This window comes from Zea mays, chromosome 7 (genome assembly GCF_902167145.1).
Source record: "Zea mays cultivar B73 chromosome 7, Zm-B73-REFERENCE-NAM-5.0, whole genome shotgun sequence".
In the NCBI taxonomy this organism is placed as follows: domain Eukaryota; kingdom Viridiplantae; phylum Streptophyta; class Magnoliopsida; order Poales; family Poaceae; genus Zea; species Zea mays.
The window spans coordinates 9,236,333-9,254,114 of NC_050102.1; the positions used below are offsets into that span (position 1 = coordinate 9,236,333).

A 17,782-nucleotide genomic window follows, 5' to 3' on the forward strand; every position below is an offset into this window, starting at 1 on the left:
AAGCTTTTCCCCTCCCTTGATAGTGTTATCTTTATGAGATTGGATTGGCTTCGTCTTATCTTTTTATCTTTTACTTGAGTCAAGTCCTTGTTGAGACGAGCCATTCCGTGCTTGAGTTGCCCGTTTTGAAATACTATCTCTTGAGTTGCACAATTATAGCCATCCAAAATACCAATGTACTAGAATATGTGTTGATAAACATAATTTCACCTACGCTTTCTGACCACCGGTTGTCTCTGCATTGTCGCTCCATCGATCCCACAATCCATCCGGAGGCATGATTCATGATTCGACGAGTTTGCTTCCTTTCAACTTCATCAAAGTACTTTCCTTAGGCTGTATCGGGAAAATGTTATATATATATATATATATATATATATATATATATATATATATATATATATATATATATATATATATATATATAAATTTATGTCCTATAGTGAAGAGTCGTAAGGGCATGTACAACCCTGAGAATCCAGTTCGTTTTTTTAAGTACAAGATACGGATAAGAGACTATGTGGTACAACACTGAGACTCTGGATCATAAATGCACCTAAAAGACAACGTGTATAGAAAGTCGTGAAGAGACAGGTTCTTCGTGAAGAGTTTGTCTCTTATATTTTTTTACACTTAGTCATTTAGAGACTGCTCAAAAGACTTCATATTAAATAAGGTTATACATGTCCTAACGACAAATTTAGAGCCTCAGGACTAAGTTTTAGAGTTCTAAAAGCTTTAGTGCACTTTAGCTCGCTTTAAAAGCTCTAAAACTTTAATTTAAGGTGGGCTTAATGTTTAAAGGTAACATGTAAATCATTTGTTTGGAGCCTTAGCTCTAAAACTTAGAGAGATGAATCACCAAAAAAGACACAGGGACAAATCACCCTGAACCCGATAGCATTGGTCCCAGCACGGATCAAAATTTCTTCAAACGAGATGAAGAACGGAATGGTTCGTCGCTTCACATATAGCGCGGGTGTGCCAAGATTCAGGACGGAGAGTTCAGTTTGTCACCGCCCGCTCGCCGCCAGCCCGTTCGCCGCCAAACAGCGCCTTCCGTTGGTCGATGCAGAACTCGCTGTCGCCTCTGGAAGACCAAACAGACACAATTGTTGTCGTAATCCATCCAGGAGACAGAGACAGCACCATGTAGAGCTGAATAATAATAATAATAATAATAATAATAATAATAATAATAATAATAATAATAATAATAATAATAATAATAATAATAATAATAATAATAATAATAATAATAATAATAATAATAATAATAATAATAATAATAATAATAATAATAATAATGCTGGAATGAGGAACGTAAATTACCGAGCCCATTTCGTCCAGGAAACTGAACAGACAATATCTACGGTCCATCTCAATCTCACCAGGGACCCCGTGGAAAGAAAAGAAAAAAACGGAGACAAATTCAGGGCTGGCAACAAAGATCGGGGACCCCGGATCCATGGCCACAACCTGTGTGTATCAGTGTCATGTCACGGTTCATGGACCACACACAAAAAAAAGGAGGCCTATTTTGGAACGCGGGAATTTATCCTGTTTCCTGTGTGTTGCAAAGGAACCTGAGAGGCTACATCCTGGAGACTGATTTGGTGGATATAGATCACGAGTGATTTCATGAGAGAGGAATTCCCTTGTCATTTAATTTTAAATAGCAAAGGGATTCCGCATAGATCCTCTCCCCTCGTGTTCCCTATCCACCAAATCAGTAGCAAGACAATTTCTACCATATATGTTTTCTTGTGTTACCTATCCACCAAATCAGCGTGCGTGCCATTCACAGTCACAGGCTATCCCAAGCTGCAGATAGATACTCTTGCTCTACGAGGCGGGCGGTGCTGAAGCTTGAACTACCGCCTGTTTCCTGTGTTTTTTTCTTTGAAAATAAACTGGTTCCCATGAAATTCATGGACCATTTCTATGAAATTCGGAGACGTTGCTGAAGTGGGTCGAGTGACTGGCAAAGTCGCAAGAGAGACGATGAGCAGCTACGGTCGCGGTCGCTGACAAAGGCGTCGCTGTCGGACTAACAAGGTTGGTTGACAGTAAACTATGACCGTGATCTTATCTTGTGTCCTACTCCTACACCACTGCCTCTGCCTCGGTGGAACCGGTCCAAGGCACCTAAACCATTCACTAGTCGTCATCAGTCACAAGGAAGCCACTAACGACGATGATGATCCCCCAATGCTCATGACTATCCCGGATCGAACGGGACACTGAAACGCTCTTGGTGCACTGACTGCAGATGAGGAGAAATGGGTGTTTTTTTTTGATTTTTTTTTTTACCTTTCCAGCACCAGCAAGAGAGCAGCATCCTTGTTGCACCCATCGCAAGAGGTCGAGCTCGAGGTCGAGGTCGAGCTCTCGACGACGCGGTCCTCGAATATGTGCGTCATCCTGGGGTTGGGCCCGCGGGCGATGACGCAGGTGTAGTCCTCGCCGGCCAGCTCCTCCTCCACCTCGCTCCTCCGCCTTGCCAGCCGCGCCGGCGACCGCTGCACGGGGGAGAGCAGCGCCAGCTGGGCCTCCCTGTTCTTCACGCCGAACTCGATCGGCGGCGGCGGCGGCAGCTGCACCCGGAGCCGCGTCCCGCGGAGCACCCTGCGCCCGTTCCTCAACAAGGACCCCCGCTCGTCGGCCTCCTCCGCCACCAGCACGCCCGCCAGGCCCGCCGCGCCCGGGCTACCGCCGGAGCGGAGCGGGGCCCTGGACAGCAGCTCGGGCGCGGAGGCGGCGGGGCTCGTCGTCATCGGGGACTCCGCGAAGAGGCTCGGGACTGACCTCGTGGAGAGGAGCCGAGAGGCCGGCCTGGCGCTGCAGGCGCCGCCCTCGGCGACCTTGGCTGTGGGACTGGGACGCGAGGCGGGCGCTGCGGGATCGCCGCGCCCCGTCGCGGCCGCAGCTCTTCCTGCTGACGCTTTCTTCAGCATTGCGGGCGAGAAACCGGAGCCCGAGCCTCTGATCCGATGAACTTCAGCCGAGCGAGCCTGATCGACCCGATCGATCTACGCAGAGTAGTAGCTAGAAACAGCAAGATGTGTGGGACGAAACGGTCAGCTCAGCTGGCCACGGAGGAGAGACGAGCAGAGAAGGGAGGAGCAGGAGGAGGAGGAGGCAAAGCAAATGATCAGGAACATACAGTAGTAGTTCGACAGGATTGATCAGGAACAACTGATCGCGGCGGAAAACGATGGATTACGCGAGCGAGGAGATAATAGCAATGGTGTCGAGCAAACGGATAAACTGGAGGCTGTGGAGTCGAGTGAAGTGTGGTGGTGTGGTGGTGGTGACCATGAGTCCATGACAATGGTGTGTGGAGGCAGTGGGACAGGGGGGCAGGCAAGGGCCTGTAGAAGAAGCGTACGGGCTACCAGAAGGAGATTGTGCCTGCCGCTCCTCCCCGAGCCCCGAGGGACGCTAGAATCCGAGGGCCTTATTTTAAAGGCACCCTTCTCAAAACTAGGCCATCCACACATTCTTTATTCGCACCCATGCCCAGCGACAGTAGTATATATATAATCGCCAAATTTTTCATTGGCAGCGGTTAGTGGTTAGTACTCTCCATGTGAGCTACACTTGCTTATGAGGATGGGGGAGCTTATGCTGAGATTATTATCCATCCATTTTACCTTTTTTCTCAAGACGTGTTTTTCTTTCTTTACCACGCAAAAACGATATTTGATTGTAATTAATATAGCTTTTTTAATACAAATTACGCGTGTAGCACACGTTGTAAAAAAACCGGTACAGTTACAAGAGCATAATAGCTAAAATCGAGGGGTTTGCGTGTGCGCGAGAGAGAAGAGAGATACAACACACGATGTGGAACCACATAAACAGTCAACACATGATACATAATGGTGTGGATCTAAGAGACCGAGACCACATAGACATTTGCGGGTGGTTGATTTGAACACATAGACTTGTTATGACATTGTTTTTTTTGTTGTTTTCCTGACTAAAAGTGCTTGGAAGTTCATGACACGCGGCACTACTTTATAAAGAAGAAATAAATCACTTTTATATCCAATATAAAGTTGAACAGAAAAAAAAAGATTATAGCATCCAGTGTCCAAAACGCAACAGAAAACATGCTGCTAGATAGAGATGACATGTAAATATAATATTTTCGGAAGGTGCTATTGCAAATGTGCCGCTTGTCAGTTGTCACTTCCCAGCCAGTGAAGAAACGCAGCTCCGCTCAATTTTCGAGGACGTATCCGTGGGCCACGGCACGTGGTGGAGCCATCATGTCATTGATAGTGTAGGAGTTATCGGATAGAGTATAAAGGGCGTGTTTGGGAGGGTGGCCCAGTAGCCCGGTTGCGCCCGTGGGCTGCAACTAGCCTTGTTTGCAAGGTTGGCCCGTTTAGCGGTCTGGCTGAAAACAGCCAAAAGGCTGCCTCCTGGGTGGCTCCCAGGAAACGCGGCTAGGGTTCGTTTCCTGGGAGCGCGGCTGCGCGCGGCGCACTGGCGGCGGGCGAGGTGGCTGGCGGGAGCTCGCGCAGGCTCGCGTGGGAATGGTGAGGTTTTCGCGCGCGCGGGAAGGAGCGCTCCGGTGAATCCTCTTGCGGCTATATATGGCGACGGTGCACCCTCCTTTTCCCCTCCTCTCGCTGCTCGTTCTTCTTCCACCCCCTCCCTCCCTCGTGAGAGACCGGCGGCGAGTGGTTGTGCGTCGCGGCTGCGTCCAGCTCCGCCTGGTGCCGGGACTCCGTGGCGTTGGGCATCTGCTTCGTCGCTTCGTCTCTGGTCGATCTGCTTCCTATACTTCTAGATCTGGTCCGTCTCCGTTGCTACGACCTTGACCCCAAGGTGAAATCAACCCCCAATCGTTCTATTTTCTGGTTCATGCTTCATGAGTTCGGGTTTGGTACAGTGTGTTGTTCATGTTATACCTGCTGCGAGTTTGATTTTCATGTGGTTTGCTTTGGATTTATATTAAATTGGTCGATGATGTTGTCCTTTACGTTCACTTGGAGGTATCATATAGATGATGCAGCCGTGTTCTTTTTCCTTACTGATTCATTTTGCAAACATGCTGAGGCCAAGCAGGGTATGATTAGATTAATTCTTGTATCATTGTTATATGCATGTAGATGGATCCCTCTTTGAGCCGCGAGCTGTTGTGTAAGCAAGCAGCTGCCTTGACAGTAGTGATGGTTTCATTTGTTACAACTAGGCTTAAAAGAAAAAGGTTTGATCCTGAAGTAGAGCCTGACCCTCTAGTCTATGTACTTAGGGAACAAAGTGAACTTCACAGACAGAGGACCCTCAACATGATTTACAACTCCACTGATGTAGAGTGCATTTCCATGCTTAGGATGAAGAGAGCCCCTTTTTTGCTTTATGCACGACCTTTAGAGAGAGGGGACTGGTAACTGATAGGGAGGGGGTGTCAGTAGAGGAGCAAGTTGCCATGTTCTTGCATGTTGTTGGTCACAACCAAAGGTTCAGAGTTGTGCACCAGGCCTTTAGGAGGTCCATTCAGACAGTACACAAGCACTTTCATCAGGTTTTGTATGCTGTTGGAGAGCTTAGGAAGGAACTTATCAAGGCACCTAGCCCTACCACTCACCCAAAGATCACCGGAAGCTATAGATGGAATCCATATTTAAAGGTATTTGCCTACCTTGGGTTCATTAGTTGTTCATATTCACATGTTCATTTATCTTACATATATGGTTTTTAGGACTGCATTGGTGCCATTGATGGCACCCATGTGCTGGCAAGGGTGCCCGTGTTAATGTGGATGATCTTTAAATTGTGAGGTACTGGGCATATGCTGAAAATTATGTTGTTTCCACCATGTTGTGATTATTGCCATGGAACCATGGGGCACATCCATGCCCAATGCAACTGTTATCCACCATAGATGACTTGATGGCTGGGTTGGATGAATATCATGGTTTCATGGCTGCCCAGCTATGTTCCTTATGCTCCAAGTTAAAAGATCACATGAAAATGGCAATTATATCTGAGGAAAATCATTGCTATTGTCAATCTTGCCTGGCTTCTTTGATGGATATGTTGCAGATGGATGCCCAACTACTTGTTGCAGATGGATATGTTATTCTGAGGAAGATCACATGAAACTAGAGATGGCTTCTTTGATAGTAACTTGTAGCCAGCAATGACAATAATTGATGAAGTTAAGTTAAATTTGTCTGAGGCTAACTCAGTTGATGCTTGTATTGTTCAATTGACATATGTTGTTCTAATCCTCTATTTTCTGTCAGCAATGTCCATCTCTTTTTTATGTTAGCAATGTCCATCTCTATTTCCTGTCTATGGGCCAGGCCGACCACAGCCAACTGCCAAACATATACCCAGTTGGGCAGTTGGCCTCTTAGCCCAGCTGTCTGTAAGGGTCACAAACATGTTCTCGTCTGGGCCGAGCTCATTTTGTACAGCAACACAAACAAAGGGATTTGCACCAACTGGGCCATGCCAACCTAGGGCTGGGCCAGTAGGGCAGGCCGAGCCAGCTTGGTGCAGGGTCGCAAACACGCCCAAAGTGTCCAGCAGTTCACTCGTATAATGATCTAAAATTCTGTTTAACATGATAAATACACTACATATATTTATTCAGATCAATTTACATATGTTGACTGTAAATTATTTTAAAATTCATTTTAATTTACTTCAAACATGTGCATATGCATTCAAGCCATGTCTCCGTGAAAAAGGTGCCACCGGTGTAATCGCCAATTGTGGTTAACTAATTGTTACTATTTTCATTTACGGGGCGTTTAAATTCATTCATTATGTAATTAAAATTTACTTAACAAAGTAAATTATTTAGCTTAGAATTTAACATTTTCACTACTTTTCAAAGTTTAGATATGAGACTATCTTAAATTCATGGAATAGATGTAGAAAATAATTATATATATATATATATAAGTAGAATATATTTCTACTTTGTAACTTATATGACGCTCTTAGACTCACTTCTCTATAGTAAAATGTAGCACATAGACATCTTGATAATAATAGTATACAAATATATTTTATATAAATCCGTATTAGCTTTATTAGATGTGTCTAAATTACTATTGTTAGAATGAAAATCAATTCTAAGGATCTAAATGGGCCTTATGTTTTTTTTCATAGTTTTCCGTTTTTTCTCAGATATATAAGGGACCTCAGACACACAAAAAAAACCCGAAGCGTGTACACATAAAAACATAAGCGTGCACCACCACCAAAAACCCTATACGAAACTGTGAAAAATATATATACACACCATCCAGTAAAGCCTGAGCTTGATCAACCTACATAAGCTTAAAGAAAACTACATAAGGGAAGCAAAAAATAACAGATTTTTGGCTATGTGAATAGTACCATTATCTAAACCCTTCAAATATACTACCTCTATTTTTTATTTGACGCTGGCTAATACGATCGACTTTACACTAAAGCATAAAATAAAAAAAAATAAAGGGAGTTTTTTTTTTGTTTTTTCTGTACAGATCATTATTATATGTTGAACTTGGAATTTGCCATTTGGCACATGAATGACAGTGTACTCCATGATGTATATCACTGTTTGTTTTTTAAATGATTTTTAGGACGGAGTATAGCACTACAGGATGAGAGAACTTGAGATTTTCTCACGTCCTTGTCCATAAAACATCTTGTGTTACACAGAAAAAAATCTAAATATATATCAATCCAATTACACCTTCATTATTGTCCAATTCACACCCACATAAAAGAAATCTAACTACCTGCTAGCTCACACAATACTATAAACCCATTTTCTAATAAGATTGGTTAAATCGGTAAACAAAAGTATGCAGGGTAACCTTCTCTATGAAGTCCTATAAAAATAGTCTACTTTAAAAGGTAGAACACACAAAGTACCACATCTAAAAATTCGTAAAATATTTTAGAGGTGACTCGCTGCATTAAAAAAAGTAAGATTAAAACTGTGGGAAACAAAACCCCGGGTTCTGGGCCACGAGTCAGCGAGGAGAGACATTTTGGGCAAACCATTTATGGGCCATTAACCTCTGCTCCACCCATAGGGCGAACATCGAGGGTCACGCGAGACGGAAAACCAACAGAGGGGTTAGACGAGCCGATCAAGATCCACTCGAGTGGATCCGACGAACTCAGGCTGACTACACCACCAACTTTACATACATTCCATTATCACGTCGGCCGATACAGTATGGTGCAGGTAGAACTCGTCCCTTTAATGATGGCATATGCCCCTTAGGTCTAAACCTACCTGGGGGCTCTGCGACCCCCGTATGGGAAATATGACCTAAGAGCTATGAAGAAGGAAGCTCGACGTAGGGGAAGATATGGACAAAACCCCGTAATGATGACCACCCGGGGCTCATGCCACTGATACGGATTAATCTTCGCAAGATCTACAAACATGATTAAGGACCCACGTGAGGAAGGGCACTGGCTCATGACATGAGTTACCGAAGAGAGTAGTGTCTTTTTACCTTTTTACGCTCCCTTTCGAGAGAAGCCATTATAAAGGGCTCCCTCCTTGTCCTACAAAAGGAGGAGTCGACCTCAAATAGAACACCAGTGACACAACACACCCAATACGATATAAGCACTCGCACCCCACAGAAACTTGAGAACGTTTTCTCTCTCACCCATTTGGAAGCCCCTACTACAAACAAGCTGGTGCCAGTAACGTGAGCCGCCAAAAACTGGAGTAGGGACATTCAGCCTAGACCAGTATAACCCCTTGCGTCCACCAAGCACACAGTGGCGGACCCACAGGGGGGTTCGGGTGGGCCGTGGCACACCCTAAGTCAGGCCCACCAGAGACCCCACCCCACCAGGCCATTCCAGTTAGCGGACGGGACGCACGTTCCAACTTCCAACTTTCTGCTTTCTGTTCGCGTTCGGTTCGGTTCGGCTTCTCTGTTCCTAGCGGTCTCGTCTTCTCGTCTTCTATCCGGCCTCTGCGATCGGTTCGGCTTTTCCTGGCGGCGACCAGCAGGCTGGCAGCTGCTTGTGGCTTGCCTTGTGCCTTCCTGCGCGCAGCGCGCAAGCTGGCGACGCCAACGAGGACCTCCAGTCCTCTAGATCGGCGCGGCGCTCCTGGACCAGCAAGAGAACAGGGTCGTGTTCCGGCTGTGCAACGGCGATCGGGCGGGCGGAGGCGGCGAGGCGCGCGTGGAGAGGATGCACATCGAGCCAGCGATATTTTCTGCGCGAGGAGCGCGCCCGGCACTCCGGCCAGGGAGTTCAAGAAGGTGTACAACTGCTTGTGGGCATGGTACAGGCGTACAGCCGGTGCAGCTCGTGTACCTGGTTGATTTGATCGGTTACATCGGTAGGAACCCAGGCAACATATTGTTGTTGATTTTTGTCTTATTGATTATTGATTCACTACCATTATTTTTGTAGTGACTAAAATATGAAGAAGCAGGGAGATATCGCCTCTCTTTTTCGCAATCATACTGCAAAGAAATAGAAGTTTATTGCTTCTTCATTATCTCCGGATGTTACTCAACCATCGGCACCTCAAGAACAAGAGGAAGAGAGAATAAATGAAGAAATTGTGAATCCAATGCCATCTGCACCGCCACCGCCAACACTTTATGATGTCAGTCGTCTTCCACATGATCCAGGTGAAAGACAACCTATTGCAAGTTACCATGCTAATAATCATGATGCAATTCGAAGAGCATATATTCTTAGAGGTCCGTTTCAACCATATGCACATGAATTCCCAAATAGGAAAATTGGAGATAGAGATCCTCATTTTAATTTTGTGTGGTTTCAAAATTTTCCTTGGATTGAATATAGTGTCAAGAAAGATGCTGCATTTTGCTTTATGTGCTACTTATTCAAAAGTAAAGCAAATAAGGGCAAAGGGACTTCTGCATTTACTTCAGATGGTTGGAATAATTGGAAAAAGGGTCTGAAGCACTTCTAAAACATGTGGGTTCTATGTCACATAAGACAGCCGAAGAGAAATATCTTGCCTTTATAAATCCTAATGCAGCAATTGATAATAAAATTGAGAAGTGGAGTGATGATGATCGCAATCTTTATAAGATAAGGTTGACATATTCACTTCGATGTTTGAAGTTTCTTTTGCATCAAGGATTGTCATTGCGTGGACATGATGAAAGTGAAGAGTCTAGCAACAGAGGAAACTTTATTGAAATCTTGAAATTTCTTGCTATAAATAGTGAAGAGGTCAACAAGTATGTTCTTAACAACGCTCCAGGTAATTGCACTTTGACTAGCCCAAAGATACAATAGCAAATTATTCAGTGTTGCGCTATAGAAACTAGAAAGAAAATAATTGAAGAGCTTGAGGAAGAGCCATTTGCAATTTTAGCGGATGAGTCTAGTGACATATCACACAAAGAACAACTAGCTCTTTGCTTGCGTTATGTTGATGCATTGGGAAGGCCATGTGAGCACTTCATTGGAGTTGTTCATGTAGATGATACTAGCTCTTTATCACTTAAGAATGCAATTGAAGCTTTACTTGTTAGTCATGGCTTGACTTTGACACAAATTCGTGGACAAGGTTATGATGGGGCTAGCAACATGAGAGGTGATATTAAAGAATTGAAAACATTGATCATGCAAGAGTCACCTTCTACTTATTATATCTACAGTTTTGCACATCAACTCCAACTAGTTCTTGTTGTTGTTGCCAAGGGAAATAATGATTGTGTCTGGTTTTTTGATCAAGTAACTCTCTTATTGAATATCGTTGGAGTTTCTTGTAAGCGTCACGGTATGCTTCGAGATGCTAGACTTGAGAATCTCGTGAAATCACTTGAATGTGGTGAACTTGAAATTGGGAGAGGATTGAATCAAGAGATGGGGTTGCCTAGGCCTGGTGAGACTCGATGGGGCTCTTATTACAAAACTATATGCAACATAATTACTATGTATCCTGTAATCCGAGATGTTCTCATGATTCTTGGAGAGGATACTACAATTAGAAGTGATTAGACAAGGATACATTCTATGCTTGGAGCATTTGAGTCATTTGACTTTGTTTTTGATGCACACTTAATATTTGTTATTCTTAGATATACAAATGATTTATCAGTGTGTTTGCAAAGAAGGGAGCAAGATATTATTAATGCAATTTCACTTGTTAATGTGGCAAAGAGAAGAATGCAACAGTTAAGGCTTGATGGTTGGGATCAATTCCTTCAAAGAATCACTTCATTTTGCAACAAACATGATATCCTAGTTCCTGCTATGGATGGAAATTATAAGCCTTATGAAAGATCATCACGATTTGTTCATAACCAAACCAATGATGACCACTTCAGAAGAGAAGTATATATTGGGATCATTGATCAAATTAGCCTAGAGCTTGATAGTCAGTTTAGTGAGGCTAATATGGAGCTGCTTTCTTGTATGTCAGCCTTAGATCCTTCCAACTCTTTTGCTTCTTTTGATGCACATAAGGTACGAAAGCTAGCTGATTTCTATCCTAATGACATGTCAAGCACTGACTTGTTAAAACTTGACTTGCAACTTGACAATTATATTGATGGCATAAGAGAAGATGATAGATTCAAAGACATAACTAATCTTGTGGATCTCTTAGTTAAGCTTGTTGAAACAAAGAGACATAAGGTGTTTGATATAGTTTATTTGCTTCTCAAATTGGTATTTCTTTTGCCGGTGGCGACTGAAAGGGAAATGTGCCCTTGGGCCATTTCTAAGTATTTTGGTGATTGAGTGCCAACTCAAGTGCTTAAAATGTGAATTTATGCAATGGATGAACAAAGTGCAAATCAAGAGCAAAGGTATGTTTCTAAGTCTTAGTACATTGGTTTTGTGTACTAATATACTTGTCTAAGTATTGGAAACAGGAAGAAAAAGAAAAGGAAAAAGGTGGTTGTGTACAGCCAAGGGGCTGTTTCGGTCTGGGGCACCGGACTGTCCGGTGGTGCACCGGACAGTGTCCGGTGCGCCAGGCTGCCTCGGCCGAACAGGCCGCTCTCGGGAATTCGCCGACGGCGTACGGCTAAAATTCACCGGACTGTCCGGTGTGCACCGGACTGTCCGGTGAGCCAACGGTCGGCCGGGCCAACGGTCGGCCGCGCGATCTGCGCGGGACACGTGGCCGAGCCAACGGTCGGGAAGGGGCACCGGACTGTCCGGTGTGCACCGGACATGTCCGGTGCGCCAACGGCTCCCGCATCTGCAACGGTCGACTGCGCTGTTTAAGGAAGGAAATCGGGCACCGGACAGTGTCCGGTGTGCACCGGACTGTCCGGTGCACCCGACGACAGAAGGCAAGTTTGGCCTTCTGGAATTGCTCTCAACGGCTCCTAGCTGCCTTGGGGCTATAAAAGGGACCCCTAGGCGCATGGAGGAGAACACCAAGCAACCTTAGAGCATTCTTGATCATCCACACTCAGTCTTTGCGCATTCGTTTGTCATTCTAAGTGATTCGAGCTCCGTTCTAGTGAGAACTTTGGGATAGTCTTTTGAGCTCGATTCTTGGTCGTGTGTGTGCGCATTTTGCTGTGGATTTGTGTGTGTTGCTTCCCTCCCTTACTCTGTATTTCTTTGTGAATCTCAAGTGTAAGGGCGAGAGACTCCAAGTTGTGGAGATTCCTCGCAAATGGGAAATTGAAAGGAAAAGCATAACACTGTGGTATTCAAGTTGATCATTGGATCACTTGAGAGGAGTTGAGTGCAACTCTCGTCCGTTGGGACGCCACAACGTGGAGTAGGCAAGTTTTGTACTTGGCCGAACCACGGGATAAATCACTGTGTCTTCTCTGTGTTGAACTCCGTGTGATTATCCTATTGTGCAAGATCTTCTCTCTAGCCACTTGGCATTAACTGTGCTAACACTTAATCAAAGTTTTGTGGCTTAAGTTTTGAAGTTTACAGGATCACCTATTCACCCCCCCCCCCTCTAGGTGCTCTCAATTGGTATCAGAGGCATTCTCTTCAAGAAAGGGACTAACCGCCCGAAGAGATGGATCCTAAGGGGAAGGGAATCGTGATCAACGATAAGGAGAAGGAGTCCTTCGTCAACGAGCCAAAGGATGACAAGTCAAACGACTCGGGCTCGGGTCATAGACGAAAAGATGGGAAGAAGAAGAAGACAAGGCGCATCAAGGAAATTGTCTACTACGACAGCGACGAATCTTCCTCTTCCCAAAAGGACGATGACAACGACTACAGGAAGACGGTCAATTCGAACTTTTCATTTGATTATTCTCGTATTCCACATAGTTCGAATTCGCATTTGCTTTCCATTCCTCTCGGCAAACCTCCACACTTTGATGGGGAGGACTACGGATTTTGGAGTCACAAAATGCGTAGTCATTTATTCTCTCTCCATCCAAGCATATGGGAGATTGTAGAGAATGGAATGAAATTTGATAGCTCGGATAGTCCTATGTTTATTAACGAACAAATTCATAAAAATGCACAAGCTACTACTGTGTTGCTAGCCTCTTTGTGCAGGGACGAGTACAATAAGGTGAGCGGCTTGGACAATGCCAAGCAGATATGGGACACCCTCAAGATCTCTCACGAGGGGAACGACATCACCATGCTCACTAAAATGGAGTTGGTGGAGGGCGAGCTTGGAAGGTTTGCAATGATAAGGGGCAAGGAGCCAACCCAAACATACAACCGGCTCAAGACCCTTATCAACAAAATAAGGAGCTACGGAAGCACGCGATGGACGGACCATGACGTCGTCCGCCTAATGCTAAGGTCATTTACCGTTCTTGATCCTCATCTCGTGAACAATATTCGTGAGAATCCCAGGTACACGAAGATGACGCCCGAGGAGGTACTCGGAAAATTCGTAAGCGGGCGGATGATGATCAAGGAGGCAAGATACGTGGACGACGCCTTGAATGGACCGATCAATGAGCCTCAACCAATTGCTCTCAAGGCAACAAGGAGCAAGGAGGCGCTACCAAGCAAGGTGGCGCAAGTTGAGGCGGCCGGGCTAAATAATGAGGAGATGGCCCTCATCATTAAGCGCTTCAAGACGGCGCTTAAAGGTCGCAAGGGACAGCCAAACAAGACCAAGACAAAGGAGAAGCGCTCATGCTTCAAATGTGGTAAGATTGGTCATTTCATTGCTAACTGTCCCGATAATGAAAGTGACCAGGAAAAGGAGGACAAGAGGGAAAAGAAGAAGCATTACAAGAAGGCCAAGGGCGAGGCACATATCGGAAAGGAGTGGGATTCGGATTGCTCCTCTTCCGACTCCGACAATGAGGGACTCGCCGCCACCGCCTTCAACAAATCGACCCTCTTCCCCAACAAGCGTCACACATGCCTTATGGCAAGGGAGAAGAAGGTATGTACTCAAAACCCTACCTATGCTTCTTCTAGTAAGGATGAGTCTAGTGATGATGATGAGATAGATTACTCATGCTTATTCAAGGGATTAGATAGATCTAAAATTGATAAGATTAATGAGTTGATTGATGCCTTGAATGACAAGAATAGATTACTAGAAAAACAAGAGGACCTTTTATATGAAGAGCATGACAAATTTGTAGAAGCACAAAAATCCCATGCTTTAGAAGTTAAGAGAAATGAAATGCTTTCTTGTGAATTATCTTCTTGCCATGAGACAATTTCTAGCTTAAAGAGCATAAATGATGATTTAAATGCTAAGCTAGAAAAATCTAGTAAATTAACATCTTGTGTAGAACATGTTGTGATTTGCACTAGGTGTAAATACTTTAATGTTGATGCTTGTAGTGAACACCTAGAGTGCATTTCTAAATTAAATGATGAAGTAGCTAGTCTTAATGCCCAACTTAAGACTAGCAAGAGTGATTTGGATAAACTAAAATTTGCAAGGGATGCCTACACAATTGGTAGACACCCCTCAATTAAGGATGGGCTTGGCTTCAAGAGGGAAGTCAAGAACTTGACAAGCCATAAGGCTCCCATCTCCGCCAAGGAGAAAGGGAAGGCCCCTATGGCTAGTAGTGTGCAAAAGAACCATGCTTTTATGTACCATGATAGGAGACAAACTAGAAATGCTTATAGGAGTTTTAATGCTTATGATGATTTTGATTCTCATGTCATGTTTGCTTCTAGTTCTTCCTATGTGCATGATAGAAATGTTGATAGGAGAAATGTTGTTCATAATATGCCTAGGAGAAATGTTGTTAATATTCCTAGAAAAGTTATGAATGGACCTTCTACAATTTATCATGCACTAAATGCTTCCTTTGCTATTTGTAGAAAGGATAGGAAAATAGTTGCTAGGAAGTTAGGGGCAAAATGCAAGGGAGACAAAACTTGCATTTGGGTCCCTAAGGAAATTTGCACTAACCTTGTAGGACCCAACAAGAGTTGGGTACCTAAGTCCCAAGCCTAAATTTGCCTTGCAGGTTTATGCATCCGGGGGTTCAAGCTGGATTATCGACAGCGGATGCACAAACCATATGACGGGGGAGAAGAAGATGTTCACCTCCTACGTCAAGAATAAGGATTCCCAAGATTCAATTATATTCGGTGATGGGAATCAAGGCAAGGATAAGTCTGAAACCCAAGGGACCCTCAAGCGCTTCCTCAGGAGAGCTCAAAATGAGTTTGAGCTCAAGGTGAAGAAGATAAGGAGCGACAACGGGTCCGAGTTCAAGAACCTTCAAGTGGAGGAGTTCCTTGAGGAGGAAGGGATCAAGCATGAGTTCTCTGCTCCCTACACACCACAGCAAAATGGTGTGGTAGAGAGGAAGAACAGGACGCTAATCGACATGGCGAGGACTATGCTTGGAGAGTTCAAGACCCTCGAGCGTTTTTGGTCGGAAGCCGTGAACACGGCTTGCCACGCCATCAACAGGGTCTACCTTCACCGCCTCCTCAAGAAGACGTCGTATGAGCTTCTAACCGGTAACAAACCCAATGTATCTTACTTTCGTGTATTTGGGAGCAAGTGCTACATTCTAGTGAAGAAGGGTAGAAATTCTAAGTTTGCTCCCAAAGCTGTAGAAGGGTTTTTATTAGGTTATGACTCAAATACAAAGGCGTATAGAGTCTTCAACAAATCATCGGGTTTGGTTGAAGTCTCTAGCGACGTTGTATTTGATGAGACTAATGGCTCTCCAAGAGAGCAAGTTGTTGATTGTGATGATGTAGATGAAGAAGATGTTCCAACGGCCGCTATACGAACCATGGCAATTGGAGAAGTGCGGCCACAGGAACACGATGAACGAGATCAAACATCTTCCTCAACTATGGTGCTACCCCCAACTCAAGACGATGAACAGGTTCATCAACAGGAGGCGTGTGATCAAGGGGGAGCACAAGATGATCGTGTGATGGAGGAAGATGCGCAACCAGCACCTCCAACCCAAGTTCGAGCGATGATTCAAAGGGATCATCCCGTTGACCAAATTCTGGGTGACATTAGCAAGGGAGTAACTACTCGATCTCGATTAGTTAATTTTTGTGAGCATTACTCCTTTGTCTCTTCTATTGAGCCTTTCAGGGTAGAGGAGGCCTTGCTAGATCCGGACTGGGTGTTGGCCATGCAGGAGGAGCTCAACAACTTCAAGAGAAATGAAGTTTGGACGCTGGTGCCTCGTCCGAAGCAAAATGTTGTGGGAACCAAGTGGGTGTTCCGCAACAAACAGGACGAACACGGGGTGGTGACGAGAAACAAGGCTCGACTTGTGGCAAAAGGTTATGCCCAAGTCGCAGGTTTGGATTTCGAGGAGACTTTTGCTCCTGTGGCTAGGCTAGAGTCTATTCGTATCCTGCTAGCATATGCCGCTCACCATTCTTTCAGGCTGTTCCAAATGGATGTGAAGAGCGCTTTCCTCAACGGGCCGATCAAGGAGGAGGTGTACGTGGAGCAACCCCCTGGCTTCGAGGATGAACGGTACCCCAACCACGTGTGTAAGCTCTCTAAGGCGCTCTATGGACTTAAGCAAGCCCCAAGAGCATGGTATGAATGCCTTAGAGACTTTCTAATTGCCAATGCTTTCAAGGTTGGGAAAGCCGATCCAACTCTTTTTACTAAGACATGTGATGGTGATTTGTTTGTGTGCCAAATTTATGTCGATGACATAATATTTGGTTCTACTAACCAAAAGTCTTGTGAAGAGTTTAGCAGGGTGATGACGCAGAAATTCGAGATGTCGATGATGGGCGAGTTGAACTACTTCCTTGGGTTCCAAGTGAAGCAACTCAAGGACGGCAACTTCATCTCCCAAACGAAGTACACGCAAGATCTGCTAAAGCGGTTTGGGATGAAGGACGCCAAGCCCGCAAAGACTCCGATGGGGACCGACGGACACACCGACCTCAACAAAGGAGGTAAGTCCGTTGATCAAAAAGCATACCGGTCAATGATAGGTTCTTTGCTTTACTTATGTGCTAGTAGACCGGATATTATGCTTAGCGTATGCATGTGTGCTAGATTTCAATCCGATCCTAAGGAGTGTCACTTAGTGGCGGTAAAGCGAATTCTTAGATATTTGGTTGCTACGCCTTGCTTCGGGCTCTGGTATCCAAAGGGGTCTACCTTTGACTTAGTTGGATACTCAGACTCCGACTATGCTGGATGTAAGGTCGATAGGAAGAGTACATCAGGGACGTGCCAATTCTTAGGAAGGTCCCTGGTGTCATGGAACTCTAAGAAACAAACCTCCGTTGCCCTATCCACCGCTGAGGCCGAGTACGTTGCCGCAGGTCAGTGTTGCGCGCAACTACTTTGGATGAGGCAAACCCTCCGGGACTTTGGCTACAATCTGAGCAAAGTCCCACTCCTATGTGACAATGAGAG

At 44.9% G+C, this 17,782-nt stretch overlaps 1 protein-coding gene across 4 annotated transcripts; it reads right to left on the bottom strand.

The window, feature by feature from the left end:
* Window positions 1–551: 551 nt before the first annotated feature.
* LOC103631998 (FCS-Like Zinc finger 8) lies at window positions 552–3,616 on the bottom strand. Of its 4 annotated transcripts, none has more exons than XM_020541351.3 (3): window positions 3,167–3,616; window positions 2,314–3,048; window positions 552–1,158 (listed from the first exon to the last, which is right to left on the bottom strand). In XM_020541351.3, the coding sequence occupies exons 2-3, from the start codon at window positions 2,955–2,957 to the stop codon at window positions 1,014–1,016; spliced, it is 789 nt and encodes a 262-aa protein (XP_020396940.1). In that variant the 5' UTR covers window positions 2,958–3,048; window positions 3,167–3,616; the 3' UTR covers window positions 552–1,013. The 4 variants fall into 4 exon arrangements, with proteins under 4 accessions (XP_020396940.1, XP_035816707.1, XP_020396939.1 ...); XM_035960814.1 differs by having other exon boundaries at window positions 552–1,090; window positions 3,167–3,574; XM_020541350.3 differs by having other exon boundaries at window positions 2,314–3,585.
* Window positions 3,617–17,782: the final 14,166 nt, after the last annotated feature.